The sequence below is a fragment of the Gracilinanus agilis genome, chromosome 5 (assembly GCF_016433145.1).
Source record: "Gracilinanus agilis isolate LMUSP501 chromosome 5, AgileGrace, whole genome shotgun sequence".
NCBI classification, from domain to species: domain Eukaryota; kingdom Metazoa; phylum Chordata; class Mammalia; order Didelphimorphia; family Didelphidae; genus Gracilinanus; species Gracilinanus agilis.
The window spans coordinates 284,242,276-284,260,820 of NC_058134.1; the positions used below are offsets into that span (position 1 = coordinate 284,242,276).

General features: G+C 35.5%; 1 protein-coding gene across 1 annotated transcript; it reads left to right on the forward strand.

Annotated features, from left to right (window-relative positions):
• Positions 1-5,476: 5,476 nt before the first annotated feature.
• On the forward strand, positions 5,477-6,415 carry LOC123248638 (olfactory receptor 6C2-like). Its single transcript, XM_044677480.1, has one exon. It carries the CDS (start codon positions 5,477-5,479, stop codon positions 6,413-6,415), a length of 939 nt encoding a protein of 312 aa, XP_044533415.1.
• Positions 6,416-18,545: the final 12,130 nt, after the last annotated feature.

An 18,545-nucleotide genomic window follows, 5' to 3' on the forward strand; every position in this document is an offset into this window, starting at 1 on the left:
TTGTCCATGTGTTGCCCAAGTGTGGCTTCCTTTGCAGAGGTTTGCCCATGTATTAAGTCCATCAGTGCATATGCATAGTTTAAGTTTTACAGATTTTCAATGAGTTGTGTCAAGAATTGGATGGAATGAAAACTGAAAGACAGCATGTATTTGAAAGGTTTCTCAGTGCCTTTTTCACTGCTTCAAGGTGAAACAATAACACTCTTTGTAACTGATTATAATCCTGTTTGTGCTACATGGCTATAGAATTCCATGATGTATCAAAAATCAAACAAATGGGCAAAATAAAGGGTAATGGAGGAAGAAAGAGGAGAATAAAAAAGGCAGGAAGATCCCCAATTCAGGGAACACTAAGCCATTTCTGGCCATGTATCAGAAGTCTGTGACTTAAAGTATTTTTCACTTTTGCCCTAGCATGGGACAGAGCAATGGAACAATTGCTACCTGGAGGGAACAGTTGTTTTGCAAGAAGCTATGTGTAGCTTCTGAGACCAAGGGCCAAATTTCTTTGAAAGAATGGAAATTCACACTGTTTTAGGGATGACTAACAAAGCTTCTGCTTTAGGAAAAAACCCAATGTGAGCACTGCAAATGCCAAGGAAGAACAAAACCTTGCCCCTAATGCTGCAGAGGAGAAATTCTGAGGTACTTTAATGAAACTAAACCCAACCAAACAGCAAATAGTTCAGATCCTGGGGAGTTGGAGGGGAGTGGCTGACCTCATTTTAAAACTGGGCCATTCTGTTTTCACAATGAATACTTAATAAGTTCTGAAAGAGACCAAAATTCCAATCAACAAATGTCTATAAGTGATTGACAGAAACTACATTTTTATTATCTGTTTGATAATATGGTGAAATAGATTGAAGGCTACAGTATTGTTTATCAACGAATACCTACTATGTATAAAGTACTGTCCAAGATTCTGGAGAGCATAAAGAAAGAATGTCACCACAGAATACTTGCTCTCAAGAAGCTTACAATCTAGATGGACAGATAAGATATGAACATTAAACAATAGGATGAGCTAACTATTAGATGCAGTCTGGTGTACAACAAGTTTAAGTCCTGCTTTTGACCCAAACGAGGTGTTTGATAATGGACAAATCTCATCACCTCTCAGCATGGTAGACAACTCTCAAAGACAAAATTACAACTGAGTTGTCAGCCTGTATCTGTGGATGGAGTTCTTATGCTGAGAGTTCACTTTATTGGTAAAACTACACTATTCCCACCCCCCTCCTGCAAAGGATCTAAGAGATATGATTAGGCAGTGTTAAAAGAATTGTTCAGAGGTTCAGAAGATGGAGAGAACATCAATAAAATTATTCATTGAACAGGAAAGAAAAGGTAAAGGATGTTCACCAACAAATACTTCTAGGCCAAGGACTGAGGAAATTAATGACCAGAAAACAGGTGGGACTGTCTTGTAGTATATCAAAAGATTATAGATGGACAGCCTGAATGTTGTACTGGTCCCCAAGAAATGTTAAAAAGGCATAGGAAAGCAGACACTTTCTAGCTGTGTGACCCTGGGCAAGTCACTTAACCCCCATTGCCTACCCCTTTCTACTCTTCTGCCTAGGATTCCAAGATGGAATGTAAGGGTTTAAGAAAAAAGGCATAGGAAGGGACTCTTAGTGCACTGGTACTTCATCCATGGATGAAAGTTTAAATTCCATCAGGATGAAAGCTTGTAGAGGAGTCTTATAATGCATTGGTGGAAAGGAATGTTCCTTTGTAATTGAAATAAAGGTGTGGCAATATGGAAACAAACATGGAGGAGAAGAAAAAAAAGAAGGGACCAAATATGTCAGAATCTTTTGAGCTATATGTTGTCTGAGATTACCGTAACATCTGACCTGTCTCAGGGAACTCTCCATAGATTTTCCTGACTTAAGCATCAGTGCTATTCTTTAGGTGATATAGAGAGAAACAGGGAGATATCATGGACCTGTTATATGGTAGGACTCTCAGTGTCTAAACACTATGTTTAATGTTGTAATGGTATCTAGCTATCCCTGTAGACATAGGCCCCATAGCTATTCATTTAAATTTTTTATTTAATGCTGATTATGTTAGATTCATTAGTTATCTCACTCTTACTCCCCAAGGAATCTATTGTTTGTTTTCTCACTTGATCCCCAAAAGCCTTTACCAGACTGAATGAATAAAAAATTAGGAGGAAAACCCCACATTCTTGCCCAGAATGGTTAGGCTTTTCCTTCAAAAATTCAGAGACAAGTCTGTACATTCCTTTCCACTTCCAGTATCTGAACTTCCTTTCAGCTCTAGCACAAGATTTCTGACTTTTATTCAACAGTTAGTTGAGAGACAGAAGAGTGGCCAGCAGCACTAAATCTTTGGAGATGGGCATCAGCCACAAAGATGTTTGTGAGGTGTGAAGTTCTAGGCACCAGATTTAGGTTGTGCTCTAAAATGTCCATACAATTGACATCTTGAAGTAAACCAAGGAAGAATAGCTGAGATAAAACTTCTTCTTTATAGGAGTGGAAATTGAGTCTAAAGGTGGTCAACGAGCCAGAGATCATGATCAATAATGGGAATTTTAAGTCTAGGTGAGCTCCCTCAGAGCTCAAAACAAATTTACTAATAGTCTCAGCCCACAGGGTAACTATTCCATGACCTAGATAATAGCTTCATGATAGTCCTCCCAACTGCCTGCACTCATGTTCATCTTTGAGTCCTAACAGTGGTTTTGGGGTTATTCTGGCCACTGATGAACTCTATGAAGCACTCTCAGAAAAGTAAGTATGAAAATAATTTTCTCATCTTGTATCTGTGAAGATTCTGATTGCTTCCCAATTTCCTCCATACAAGAACATAGTGGTCAGACCAATCTACTTCAAATATCAAAACTTGTAAAATATAAGAACAAAAGGAAACAAAAAACTTATGAAATTACTTTAGATATGTCAGGGAGAGAGCAAACAATTCGATATGTCACAGCTTTTAGAAAATGACAAGATGTTTGCATTTTACATTCCCAGAATAGTGGAGGTGGAAATAGCTTTAGTAAGTGGATTATGTGTGATCTTCTGTGATCTACAGAGTATTGGGAAAATGTCCTTTAGGAAAGATACCATATACCAATGGTGCTAGAATTCCACAATTGAAGGCTAATTTCATTTGTTACAAATTGATTTTCTTAAATTGATGCCCCTGACCATTAAAAAAAGATTTTGTTAACTATTTTAATAAAGTAAGTGCCGATTCAATCTTATGTATTTTACATGTTTAAAAATATTAATCTGAGAGGGCATCCATAGCTTTCACCAGACTTCAAAAGGTGTCCACAACACAAAAACTTTAAGAATTCCTTCTTAGAGAAAAATTTCACAGCAGAATGAACAGATGATAAAGTTAGTGTTTGGAAAACAAAACACTCATATGACAATGCTATGGAGAGAGAGAGATAAAAAACATATAGGGATATAAAGTATTGAGTCATTTACTACTCAATATAAAAATTCCCACTGTATGTAACCATATCAGCTACTCAAACCTTATTGCTAATTCATTTATCAAAAGATTAAAAGGTTTAGAGATAGAAAGGTCCTTAGAAATCATCTTGAGATCATTCCATTGAAGAGACAAAGAAGCTGAGACTGAAAGATTATGTGACTTGCTTAAAATAACATTCTATTTTAAGGGGCAGTGACTGGTTTGAATGTTTCTAATGGAGATCTCTTCAGACATAGAAGATCTCAGAAAGCTGGTCTCTTCAGAATGAGGATCAGGTTCCAAAATTTTTTCAGAAGAAATTGGTTAAACATTCACATTCAGAATCTTCTTGATGTTTGGGACAGAAAGTGGGAAATTCTGGGACCCCTGTGACCAGAGGAGTTGGAAGCATGGACAGCAGAGAATGGTACATGGAAAGGGAACCATAAGGGCTTCAGAAACAGTCTGCGTCTTTTTCACAATATTTCTCATGGTCAGCCCTGCTTACCATCTGAAGTCAGATGTGCCTAACTCTTCCTTCAGGACATCCCCTAGTGAAAGATACTGGGGACAATAGGATATAGGGGAGAGCAGATGGTTGAGCAAAGTTCTGGTGTGGGAAGCAGAAGATGGAATATTAATCAGGATTGACTCACAATTAAAATTACTATGACTCACTTTTAAAGTTCAGAAAGTACTTTCTTCCCTGCAGGGCTAGGCAATTTGTGTTGCAAGAATGAGAATCCTCTTTTTACACAAGAAGAAAGTAGGTTTTCAGACACCAAATTACTTCCTCATGGCCACAGAGCCTGTAAGTGTAAGAGTCAGAACATGAAACTGGATTTCCTGAAGCCCCAGGTTGTGCAGTGGAAAAAGTGCCAGCTGTTAAGTTAGGAAGAACTGAGTTCAAATCTAATTTTAGCTATTTATCAGCTGTGTGATCCTTAGTAAGCCACTTAATCTCTATTTGCTTTAGTTTTCTCAATTGTAGAATGGGGAGAAAAATAGCACTTACCTTCCAGGGCTGTGAAATTCAAATGAGTCAACAGCATCTGGCACATAGTAAAGGCTTTGTAAATGCTAATTATTATTTTTTTCTTTCCATGCTTTTTAAAGAAATGATTACATGTGTTAACTAATTTCCACACAGATTTTCCTAAGGTACATCATTTAACTTATCTCCATCCCTCCCTTTTCTTTCCCCTCCTAGTACTAGCAGGGGATATGATCTGGGCTCTACATGTATTATCTTGCAAAATATAATTCCATATTGTTTATTTTTAAGTCAGTAATCTTATAAAACAAAAACCTCCAAACATAGACCCAAACAAAACAACTGAAAATTCATATGCTTTCATTTGCATTTTAACTCCAACTCTTATTTTTCTGGAGATGGATAGCATTCTTGTCATAAGTGCCTCAGAATTGTCCTGGATCATTGCTTTGTCTAAATCCATCATAGTTGATCATTCCATAATATTGCAGTTACTGTGAACAATGTTTTCCTGATTCTGATTATTTCACTCTGGATCAGTCCAGAAGTTTTTTCCAGCTCTTTCTGAAATCATCCTGTTCATCACTCCTTAGAGCACAACAGTATTCCATCATCATCTATATCACAATTTGTTCAGCCATTCTCTAATTGATTGACATCCCTTTAATTTCTAATTGTTTGCCATCATAAAAGACCTCTAGCTATTATTATTATTATATCTATTTTAGCTATTCTTCTGACTCCATGTGCAGTGTTATAGACTGTGACTGAGGAAAGAAGTAAAGGAAGGACTTTGTGTGAAGAATGATGAGAGAAGATTTTGACAAGAGATTGTATTTGGAAGGGCAAAAAATATTAATTCTGAAGAAATCATAAAGTATAAGTAGAGATGGTGGAAGAGTGGAAGTTACTTGTTTCCTTTTTCCTCCCACTTATCACTTATTCTCATTATCTCCTCAGATATAGATTCTTCCTTTTCCTTTCATTTGCAGATCCATCAGAATTCATTAATCAGGAATGAGAAATCACACAGGGATAACATTGTTCATACTGCGGGGACTGACAGATGATCCACAGCTGCAGGTTGTGCTTTTTATCTTTTTGTTTCTCAACTATATGCTCAGTATAATTGGAAACCTGACAATAATCACTCTTACCTTGGTGGATCCCCATCTTAAAACTCCCATGTATTTTTTCCTCAGAAACTTTTCTGTCTTAGAAGTCTCATTCACAACATCCTGCATTCCCAGATACCTCTACAGCATATCCACTGGGGACAATACCGTTACTTATAATGCCTGTGCCATGCAACTATTTTCTGTCATCTTTCTTGGGGCAGCAGAGTTCTTTCTTTTGGCCACCATGTCCTATGATCGCTATGTGGCCATCTGTAAACCTTTACATTATACAACGATCATGAATAACAAAGTATGTAACAGGCTCCTGCTGACTTCTTGGCTGTCTGGGCTGCTGATCATCCTCCCACCACTTAGCCTGGGCCTTCAATTAGAATTCTGTGACTCCAATGTTATTGATCATTTTACCTGTGATGCATTTCCCGTGTTAGAGATTTCATGCACAGACACGACATTCATAGAAAAGATAGCTTTAATTGATGCTATATTGACACTCATCATCACCTTACTCTTTGTGATTTGGTCTTATGCCTCCATTGTCCGGACTATTCTGAGATTCCCCTCTGCCCAGCAAAGACAAAAGGCCTTTTCCACTTGTTCATCCCACATGATTGTTGTCTCCATCTCATATGGTAGTTGCATCTTCATGTATGTCAAATCTTCTGCAAATGAAATGGTAGCTTTGAACAAGGTGGTGTCAGTTCTCATGACCTCTGTTGCACCAGTGATGAACCCCTTTATTTATACTCTGAGGAACAAACAAGTCATACAAGCTTTTAAGGACTTTGTTAAAAAGATTGCAATTCTCTTAAAGCAGTAAAAGACTACTGAGCTCCAGATGCCAAATGGTAAAATAAAAAAAAAAAAGCTGTTCATAATTTCACAACCCTTTATCATTTTTCTTGCTAATCATTCTTTTCTAAAATCTATAAAATATAACCTTATCCTTGCTCATTTTTGTCATTTAGGGTGTCATCCCTTCTTCTCTACTGATAAGTATATTCCCTCCTTATATGTTGTGAAATCTGTGGTTCTTTCTGACCTCCCACTTACAGCTCCTCTAAGGCCCCACTCGTTAGGGTAGCTACTTCTCTAATCCATTCACTCAAGCTTACCTACACTCTCAGACAGATTGAGGTGATTGATAAAGAGTGAGACTTGGATTTAGGAATACTTAGGCTCAAATTTTTCTTCAGAAATCTACTATCGCTGGGACTCTGGCAAGTCACAGGATCATAGGTTTAGAAGAGTAAGGGACTTTAGATGTCATATATTACCCTCTCCTTTTATAGACAAGTAAACGGACCAAGAATGATTAAGTGACTTGCCCAAAGTCATAACAGAGGTAAGATCCCAAAGTTAATTTTCTTTCATAGTAGTTTCTTTCCACTTTGCAGCTCACTAACCAAAATCAAGCCAAATTTGCCATGACTAAAGAAAAAATTACATCGTGTAGTTCCATTCACCACCCCTTTGATTTTCTCCTCCAAAAATATATGTCATTTCTTTGTCTGTTAGAATATAAGCTCTTTCAAGACAGAGAGTACCCTGGTTTGTATTTTTTGTATTTGTATCTCCACCTTTCAGCACAGTATTTGGTACATAGTAGGCCCTTAACAATCATTAATTCTCAAAGTGAATGTATACTTTATAGGGAGTTATACAGAGTATATAAGACCTATTGACATGGATCTTACTTGCTAACAATCCCAAATGTATGTATCTTCTGGAGAAACCTGAAAAATGGAGGAGGTAGATGAACTGAATAGCCTGCAATGTTTCTTCTACTTCTAAATCTACGATGCTCTGAATCTGTCGTTCTATGATTGTATGAATGTCGAGGTTTTCTGGAGAATGAGAGTCCACTCCTTTATACAGCTTAAATGCCTTTCCTTTACCTGGGAAAAATACAATGGACATAAGAGTTATCTTGTCTCTTTGTTGACATAGTTGTATTTTCTGTGTTTAGTTTTCTGTGGGATAAAATAAAGGCCCTTTTTTGTTTTTTTGAAAAAATTTGGATTTTACTTCTTTTATTTGCATGATGAAATTGAAGTTCCTAGTGTTTTCTGTAGAGGCCAAGACAAGAGCTTTATTCTGAGGTGGCCAGTAGGAGGGAAACCTTAAAAAGAAGAGTAGAAATGCAGCTGATCAGTAGCTATATGAAAGTAATTCTCTAGTTGATAAATAATGAAATAAGTGTAATTTGTATGACTTAAATTTCATGTCACATCTAGGAAATTGGCAAAGAATATAAAAGTATTTTGGAGAGAACTTTGCGAAGATAGCTAAATTAATATGGCATATTGATGTAAATGTAAAATGGTTCAACATTTCTGGAAAATAATTCAATGCCTCAATCTAAACTGTTCTTGACCTTAGAGCCACAGATATCTGTGATACACACGCTGAAGACATCAAGTGCATTTATTATAAGAGATTTTTTATTGCTCAGGGGTTTCCTGGTTCCACAAAGTCCCTTTAGTGATAAATGATAAGCCCCTTATCACTTATACATCCCAGAATAGACATGGGCTATGATTTTAGTGGTTCCTTCTCTATCAGACTCCCTACTAATCCTATCATGATGACTCCTCCCTTTAATAATTATAGCAAGTCAAAACCATTTAAACAAACAATCCCTAGTAGGAAAAAAAAACATAACTTACCATATTAATTGTATTACAACTCTCATTAATCATAGCTTTTATCTCATCAGAACTAATTATATTTTATATTCTATTTGAAACTATGTTAATTCCAACTCTCATTGTTATCACCTGGTGGGTAGAGTAGCCAAAATGAATGTTTAAACATTGGACTCTCATCCTCTCATCCCCTAAACCTTACAAATCTGATTAATCTGCCTAATTATTAAACAAAACATGACAATACATGACAAACAAGGCTGAACTTGAACCCTAATAATATCTTTAATTCTATTTATTGCCTCTACTAATCTTTTAGGATTACTACCATATTCTTTCACACCAACCAGACAATTATCTATAAATATTGAGCTATTCCACTATGAGTGGGGACAGTTATTATAGGTTTTTGAAATAAACCAAAAATATCATTAGCCCACTTTTTACCGCAGGATACACCCTTAATCCCAATACTTATTATCGAAACAATTAACCTATTCATTCAACCTTTAGCATTAGTGGAAAGACTAACAGCTAACATCACTGCAGGACATCTACTAATTCGCCTTATTGGATCTGTAAACTTAGTTCTTTCTTCAATTAGCATGACCCTTTCAACCATCACATTCTCAACACTATTTCTTCTCACTATTTTTGAACTAGCCATAGCCATAATTCAAGCTTAGGTCTTCACACATCTAGTAAGCCTTTACCTACATGATAATTCTTAATGACCCACCAAATCCATGTGTACCATATAGTCAATCCAAGCCCATGACCATTAATAGGAGTCCTCTCAGGACTACTTTTAGCCTCATCTCTACCAACTGTAGGATTAATCTCCATGCTTTTAACAATATATCAATGATGACATGATATTGTTTGAGAAGGAACATTTCAAAGATATCACATACGCATAGACCAAAAAGGATTACAGTATTTTGAGAGGGAATTTAAAACTGTGTTTATTTTAACTTAATGAAGCAGGAAATTAGAATGCCCCACTTCTTCACACTTAGTCAGACACTTGAAGATCCTTTACCAAGAAAGCTCTCACCCTCAAGAAACAGGAAGTGGAACCCACAGGCACTGCCCAGGCAAATTAAGAAACTATGATTCGTTCCTGAGATGTGCTAGACCAGTCCATAGTGAAAGGAAGTAGAAACCAGAGTGACAGGAAGTGATGTGGGAAAATGACTTATAAAAGGTGAAACCAAAGAGCTTAGATTCATTCTGCTTTGGTGGCTCTTGCTGAAGGAGGCATTCTGTGTTGGAGATTCTTGCTGAAAGAGAGATTCTGCATTAGTGGCTTGAGGAGTTTGGTTTCAGTGACTTGCTTGGGTTGAGGAGATCCTGGCCAAGGACATTGGCTTTTTAGCTCTTCTCTTAACTTCAGTGGTACGCTCTCTTCAGTAAGGCTCAGTCTTTGTGGCATCAGACTCTCTTTTGGTTGGTGACACTCTCTTGGCTGGAGACACTCTCATGGACTGGTGAGATTCACATTAGGATTTGCACTCTTGGTCTAGAGGCACTTGCATCTGGACTTAGGGTATTTAGCTAGACAATATTTTCTACCTCCTTCTTACATTTTCCTCTCTTTACTTACTCTTTACTCTACTTTGCTATAATAAAGCTACTTACTCTTTACTCTACTTTGCTATAATAAAGCTACTAAAAGACTCATAGTTTAGTTTTTAATTATTATCAATGGTGACCACAAGTTTTTATAACTCTTAGTTTGACAAAAACCAATTTTAACTATTGCTGCATGGAATAATCCTGTTTACCCTATAAGAAATTTCTTTTTCTGAGCATTTTACCACTCCAGCTTAGCACCTACTCCAGAATTAGGAGGGTGCTGATCTCTCACAGGTATTCACCCTCTTAACCCACTTGAAATTCCACTACTAAATACATCTATTCAGTTAACCACAGGAGTTTCAATCACATGAGCTCATCACAGCCTAACAGAAGGGAACGGTAAACAAATAATTCAAGCACTTTCTATTATTATCTTACCAGGACTACATTTCACCATCCTATAAGCCATAGAATACTACTAAGCCTGATGGAATTTATGACTCAACCTACTTTGTAGCCACAGGATTCCATGGCCTTCATGAAATTATTGGTTCTACATTGCTGATTGTTTGTCTACTACGTCAATTCTGCTTTCACTTCACCTTAACACACCATTTCAGCTTCGAAGCAGCTGCTTGATACTGACTTTTCATAGATTTTGTATGATTATTCTTATATGTTAATAACTACTGAGGTTCATATTTTTCTAGTATAATGAACACTATTGATTTCTAATCAATAAGTTTTGGGCAAAACCAGAGAAAAATAATTAACCTCATTATTACATTAACAATTAATTCAGTATTAGCAAACATTGTAATTGTAATTGCCTTCTGACTCCTCCAACTTTACCTTTACTTAGAAAAATCTAATCCATATGAATGTGGATTTGACCCTTTAGTTTTAGCCCGATTACCATTTTCTATAAAATACTTTTTAGTAGCAAGCACATTCCTCCTATTTGACCTAGAAATTGCACTTTTACTCCCTTTACCCTGGGCAATTCAATTAGCCATCTCAAGCTTCATATTAATACCATCCTACTGCTTAATCATACTACTAATAGCAGACATAGCTTATGAATGAATTTAAAAAAGGCTTAGAATGAACCGAATAAGTTTTTAATCTAATTAAGATAATTGATTTTTGACTGAATCAGTCATGGTTAAAAACCATGAACACCTTATAGCACCAATTAATCTTAATATAAATATAGCCTTCTTTCTTGCTCTCATAGAAGTCCTACTCTATCACTCTAATTTAAAGTCTACTTTACTATGGCTAGAGAGTATAATACTATCATTATTAATTCTAATAGCCCTATTAAACACCCATTACATATATTTTCTACGTCTATAACACCCCTAATATTATTAGTATTCTCTGCTTGTGAAGGAGGAGTATAATTAGCCTTATTCGTCACCATTTTCAGCACCTATGGAAATGATCATGTCCAAAATCTTAATCTCTTACAATACTAATCTCAACTTCTCCACTAATTTCAGTAATTTAGTACTTCAAAAAATCCTGAGTGTGAATCAACTGTTACGGGAGAATTTGGGAAAGGTGTTAGGTAAAGGGGATTTTGAAGGGATGTTGTCAGGGACTTGCCAGGTAAATAATATGAGTTGCAGGTAGGATGGAATAGTGGGATTCAGGATATAATATGAGGCTGAAGTCAGGGAGTATAACACTGAAGGTAACAAAGATCTTCAGGGAGAGGAGGAATTAATTTGTACAGGCAAAGAGCAGCAGGGCTTATAGACTAGGACTTAGATTAAAGACAAACTGAGGGAAATAGACTGAATTGAAATTAACTACAGGCTTTAGTTAATTTCACAGGAAGGGACTTGTTTTGAAGTTACACCTTCCTTCAGGATGGATACCCAGCTTTCCTTCAAGCCCAGAGTATGTTGGTTCTATTCCTCTTCTTCCCTTTTCTTACTAATTAACTGACAAAGTAACTAACAGGTCTGTTTAAACACAAAAGGGGTTTATTGTCTTCTCAGGTTAAATTGTCAGGAAAAGAGGAATAAAGGAAGCCCTAACAGTTGTTTAAAGAAACCTCAGGTGGGGGAAGGGATGCAGAGATGCGGTTTGAGCAAGGTCCTGCCTTAACTCAGCTCTCAAGGAGATCTTGAAATCAAAAGGGAATATGATGATGACTACCTAACCTCTCTAGATAAAGTACTGCAAGAATATAGCTAAACCCTCACAGATTTGAAACTACTCTCAGATTCACTCTCCATATTCACTCCTCACAGACATTAGGTAAGGGAAGGAAGGCAGGGAAATGAGATAGGGTATGGAGATTCAAAGGATTTATCTAAATTAACAAATCTCAAATAAATACTCCAAAGCTAGGCTAAAATTTCAATCTTTAGAAAGGAGAAGAAGCAGCTCGGCTGGCCCTGGCTCTCTCCACAAGGTCCCAGGTCCAACTGAAACTTTCTTCCAAGATTCTAAACTCCTAACTGACTTCAGAACTCAGCCAAAGCCTGTAAAAACTGTTCTGACCCCCTCTCTCTGTACTACACAACCCAACATCCCATAGTCTTACAATTAGCATTAATAACTTATCACTTATATCATGCTAATATCTCAATAAATTCCATGACAACTATTTTCTTCATAGGTTCATCCCTCAATTATATCTTTCCTTACCTTAATACAACATTTATACTTAAAACACTACTCTGAACAGTAGCTTTGTTATGAATCTGAGTATTATATCCGTGATTCTGAAATGATCAACTAATGTACTTATAAAAAAGCCCACTACCAATTACATTAGCACTCTGCTTATGCTTTACTTTCATTCCAATTGCAATATCAAGCATCCCCCTACAAATATAAGAAAATATAAAAAAATAAGAAATATGTCTGAGAAAATAATTATCTCAATATGATAAGTTATATTTATCCTTATTTCTCCCTTATTTCTAGGACAATAGAAATTAAACCTCAAAATTCTCTGTTTCCTTTACACCACATTCTAGTAAGGTCAACTCTTGGCCCCGTACCCAGAAAATATTGGTTTACATCCTTCCCATACTAATGTCTCCATATGTACTAATAATTATCCCAGTTTACTAATATTACAATAATTTATAATTACATTATAAATAAGATTACACTAATTAGTAACCACTGACTAACCACTTGAATAGGTTTGGAAATGAACACACTACTTGCTCATATATCAGGCTTCCATTGCTTCAATTCTATCCCTAACTCATATTTCTGATGAACAATTCTATGTTGGGCTTTAGTCCAAAGGATCCTCTGCATCAGGAACCCAAGGAGCTTGTGGGAGAGAAATAAAAAAGGTACTCAGAGTAAAGATGTGAATCAAGCATGGAAGAGGTAGTTTTATTTTTTCACATAATGGACAATGCTAAGTAATAAAAAATTATACGATGATTATAATGAGATGAGAGGCTGGTATAAAAGCCTCCTTGATTTATTTATAGCTGGACTTCTTAAGTATTTTACACTTCATCCTGAATAAGTAGAGCCTAATCAATGCCAAGAAGGCTCTTCATTTTTCTTTGCTCTTTCTATAGATGATTTTCAATTGTTGCTGCTCTGTAATACCTGCACAATTCAGCTGATATCCTACTGCTGGTATACTCAGGAAAGGGATAGTTTCCTTCCAGTGGCTACCTTTGGAGATCTTGCAAGGCCTATCTATACCGAAGAAAACACAAAGTGTACATAACTTCATATGAGACACATTCGTTTTACCTCAAATGCATTTCAGCCAAGTGAAGGGGAAAATACCATTCCCTCCAAATAATATTCTAAAGCTAGAATAAAGCTCTTTATACCAGCAAGACAAAGAATCATGGGCCAGGGATTATTCTTTAGCGTATCCATAGCTTTGTGCTCAGTAACAAATTAACAGTGGATTCATGAGAAATAAGAAGTCATGAGATATCTTTGGCTACTCAGAAGTTAGGGAGTTCCATAATGTATTCAGAAATATTGATAGTAATCTGGTCTCAGATATTTTCTGGCTGTGTGACCAGGTCTAGTCACTGAAACCCCACTGCCTAGCTCTTACCACTTTTCCACCTTGGATTCAATGAACAGTATTGATTCTAAGAAGGAAATTAAGGGTTAAAAAATGATAATAGCTCGTTTTGAGATGGTTAAAACAGCAGTATAAATGGATAAAGAAATACTAGAAAACAAATTACCAATTCCAGGTCACATGACTGACATGCTAATTGGCTACATATTTTCTTCAGTACATTTTAACTTTAAAAAAGATAAACATTTCTCCAATAAAATTTTGATATAAAATATATAACTAACTATAAAACTATATGTAACTATAACTATATGTATGTGTTTATATATTCCTATATATATATATATCTCAAAGTCATTTCAAAGGATATGAATAGATCTTAAAAGAATTGAAATATGTTAAAATCATATGACAAATGTTCCAAGTCACTAATAATAAGAGAAATGCAAATCAAAACAACCCTAAAGTTTTACTGCAAATTATCAAAGATAACAAAAGATAGGAATACTCAATGTTGAAGCAATTTTGCAAGGATACACACACTTTCATATTTTTGGTGGCACCATGAATCAATATATCCATTTTGGAAAACAATTTGAAATTATTGAAATAAAGTGATTAAAATATATTTACCCATTATTTTGTCCTCCAAGTACTTTATTAATAAGAAGAACATGTTCACATACACCAAAATATTTATAACAGGTCTTTTTTTTGATGGTATAGAGTTGGAAACAAAGCAGTTGCCCATCATTAGGATATATAAATATGATGAAATATGACTAAGCCATAAGAAATGATGAATGTAACCAGGATATGGGATCATAGATTGATGGTGGGGGAAGCAAGACAGGAAAAGACAAGAAAGCAATATACACAATGACTATAACAATGTAAATGGAAAGAATAACCATAGAAAATGAAAAATGAATGTTTAAAAATTATAGCTAGAGGGGGCAGCTGGGTAGCTCAGTGGATTGAGAGTCAGGTTTAGAGACGGGAGGTCCTAGGTTCAAATCTGGCCTCAGACACTTCCCAGCTGTGTGACCCTGGGCAAGTCACTTGACCCCCATTGCTCACGCTATGGAGCCAATAAACAGAAGTTAAGGGTTAAAAAAAACCCCTTCCACCATGGAGCCAATACACAGAAGTTAAGGGTTTAAAAAATTAAGATAAAAAATTATAGCTATAAGAAGACTTCCACTCCATCCCATTATAAAGGTGAGAGGTCCACAGAGGTTTTACTCTGAATATATTTTCAGACTTTAATATGTTGATTAGTATTGCTAAAATTATGATTTGTAATATAAGATAGCTTTCTGGGAGAGAAGGGGAAGAATACATAAAAAACAGAAGTTATCAATTAAAAGCTTAATTTTTTAAAAGGCTTGCCAGGTATTTTTGCACAATAATCTGTAGTGTGTTGTTTCTTTTTCAGATATTTGATCTTTGATGTAGGGAAACAACATTTGGAATCAGAATTATCTTATGATGGGCTATAATATGTTGATATAGTCTTTGCAATGATTTTTTGATATAAGATGAAGGCAACACAGGTGCTATAGCAGTTCTTCAGGGTATCATTGTTGGGAATTAAATGATGTTTTCTAAAGTTTTATTGCCCTGTAGTTGCTTTTAACAAATGGAAAAGTCAAAGAGAAGAAATTAGGAGTCATAGTATCTTAGAACTAAAAGGAGCCTTCAACATTAACCTCTTGAATTCTGTCATCTTGCAGAAGAGAAAGCTGAGGACAAATCTTTTGGAATGGTTTGCATAAGGTTACACAGATAGCAGGAAAGTAGTAGCATTACTGTGACCTGAAATGTCTACTTTCCTGATTTTCTAGTTCTAAGCTCTTTCAGTGGAACTAAATCTGTTCTTTGCATTTACATTAAGAAAAAAAAAACAAAGACTGTTCAGGCAAGTCTCGTGGAGAACCTAATAAGATGAACATTTAGATGTATCTTCTTCAAATTAACACTTAAGAACAGAACTCACTAGTTTCAATTTCTGAGCATTGGCATCTATATTCTGCTCTCCTTTGTGGGGACAGGCTGTGTCTCAGAATGTTTGTGTAGCTAGGCCTCTAAAAATAGTTTGAACCATGTATAAATTATTTAATCATCATCTATTGTTTTCAGTTAGCCATACCTTTGCTTACTTTTATTAACATGGATAATTGAAAAGTCATTATGTCTTTCTATTTGATAAATAAAATCAATAGGCCACCTATTTTATTAGGTCTTAGAATATACCACAAGTCTCCATAGCATTTGAACATTCATACTTTGTATGCAGCTAGCTGATGTGGTGGATAAAACTCTGGGTTTGGAATCAATCAGGAGAAGGTAAACTACTCCACTATCTTTGTGAGGAAAATCCCAAAATGGGATCTGGAAGAGTCAGACAAGACTGAAACAACTCATCAACAATAACAACACCTTGTTTGCAAAATGTGGCATAAACAACTGCATCAAGCAAATACATGATCAGAAAAGTTATGAGATTAGTGGTATAGACATAATGCTCGCCTTGATAACAATAACGGAGGAATACCCTTCCATTAAGTCATGGGCATTGAACCCAAGTCTTGATCAGTAGTTCATGGATCTAAGAGACATGATAGGAAGGGAATTTCCTATTCCAGAGGCCTGGGATTTAGGCCCTCATTCCTTGCTCTCTTTAGTGAAGGCAGATAGTTCTGCCTCAGAAAATGTGAATATCCAAAGGAACTTATGAGAAAGAATGATATCCACATACAGAGAAAGAACTGTGGGAGTAGAAACACAGAAGAAAAACAGCTGCTTGATCACATGGTTCAATGAGTATATGATTGGGGATGTTGGCTTTGAATGATCATTCTATTGCAAATATTAATGATATGCAAATAGGTCTTAAATAAAGATACATGTGAAAACCAATGGATTTGCCTGTTGGCTCTGGGAGGGAGAGGGAAGGAGTGGAGGGAAAGAGCATGAATCATGTAACCATTGAAAAATACTCTAAATTAAGTAATCAAATTTTTTTTTTAAATATGGATCTACAAATTTTTGGTTTGTTTTCTTCTTTTTTTTTTTTTTAAGCATAATGAATTTTGTTTCTATGGCCCAGTCTTTACTTGGGAAGTGGCTAGATCTTTATGGTTCATATTCCCTAAATTTATTGCTGTTTTTATTGGATTTTGGTATTCAATGACATTTTTTAAAATTTCTGGTTTTTATATGAATAATTTCTTTAATTGATCAATTTTTGAAAATGGAAGTCAGTAATCCCTATAATTTCTAATTTTCCTAATAGGGAAACAAAACAAGTTTTTCAAAACTATTTTTTATTTAGCTCTATTTTCTTTTTTTGTTGTCTTTCTATTAGATTTATCTAGCTCTAAGAAAGAAAACCTTTAAAGTTCTCAATTACTGTTATAATCTATATTTTTTTCCATTCAGTTTGTTTTCATTTGTGATTTTAGTGCCATGTTATTTAGCAATATACATTTAATAAAATTCTTTTATGGCAATACCTTTGTAATTTTCCTATTTATCTGTCTTGACCTTGTGAAATTTTATTGTTATCTACCCTGAAGTCATAAATGCAACTGCAGAAAAAGTTGAAATATATTATCTTGAGAAAATCTTTTCCAGTTCCTCATTTTCATTTATTTATTTTTTGGCTTTTTGTATACAGGGAATTGCTAGATTTTTTTTATTATACTTTTTTCTCATTATATTTAATATCTCTCATGAATTTAATTCACTTACAAATATTAAAATTATACATCTTACAAATTAATATATAGCTAATCATAATTATCCAATTGGTGTTTGCCTCAACAAAATATTTTTATATTAAGGCACTGCCCATTTTAATTTATTTTCCTTTAAATCAGAATTAGGTTTTATTCTCATTAGTTAAGCACCAGTGATCATTTTATTTCTATGACTGAGTAGAGCTCACTGATTTCCCCCCCACCCCCAAGAATAAGAACCAATTTTTTTCATTTAATCTCTCCTAGGTTCTCAGTGTCCTGTGTTTCTATCTACTGTTGACACTCCTTAAGTTAGATATATTTTCCCTCACTAACCACTGAAATTTAACAAGATTGTATTAAATGTTTACATTTACAGTTACAAAGCACTCTGTCGAAGATGAATAATACCTAGTCCCTATCTTCTAGTAGCCTCTAGTCAACTTTGGCAGGAAAGGCAGGCATACAAATAATTTTAATACAAACCAGAACAAAATAAGTGCTTAAACGCAGAGGAGATGTACAACTATAATGTTATAGGAGATGTCAAGAGAAACTATTTTTATTTGGTTATGACAAAAGTAAATGTGGGGAAGGGGCTTAGACTGGACAAACTGGTGCCAGTCAGGAAATTACACAAACTGGGGACACTCCCACACCTCACAAGGGACAGAACAATAGGACAACACAGAATAAATCACACAGGGATGTGAGGAATGGGGAACGACAGTTTGTCAGTTAAACTGACACCTATCAGCCAGGGATACCAGTGTTGCTGATGAAACTCCAATAGTGGGATCTTGATGGCTTGGAGAAGACACAGGAAGTATATGAAAAACAGTTTAATGTTATGTTTAAGGGCTAGGTGATGAGGGAAAGGGTCACACTAAATCTTATCAGCTATGAATTAACTCAAGGGCTGGATGGCTGGGCCTCCCTACA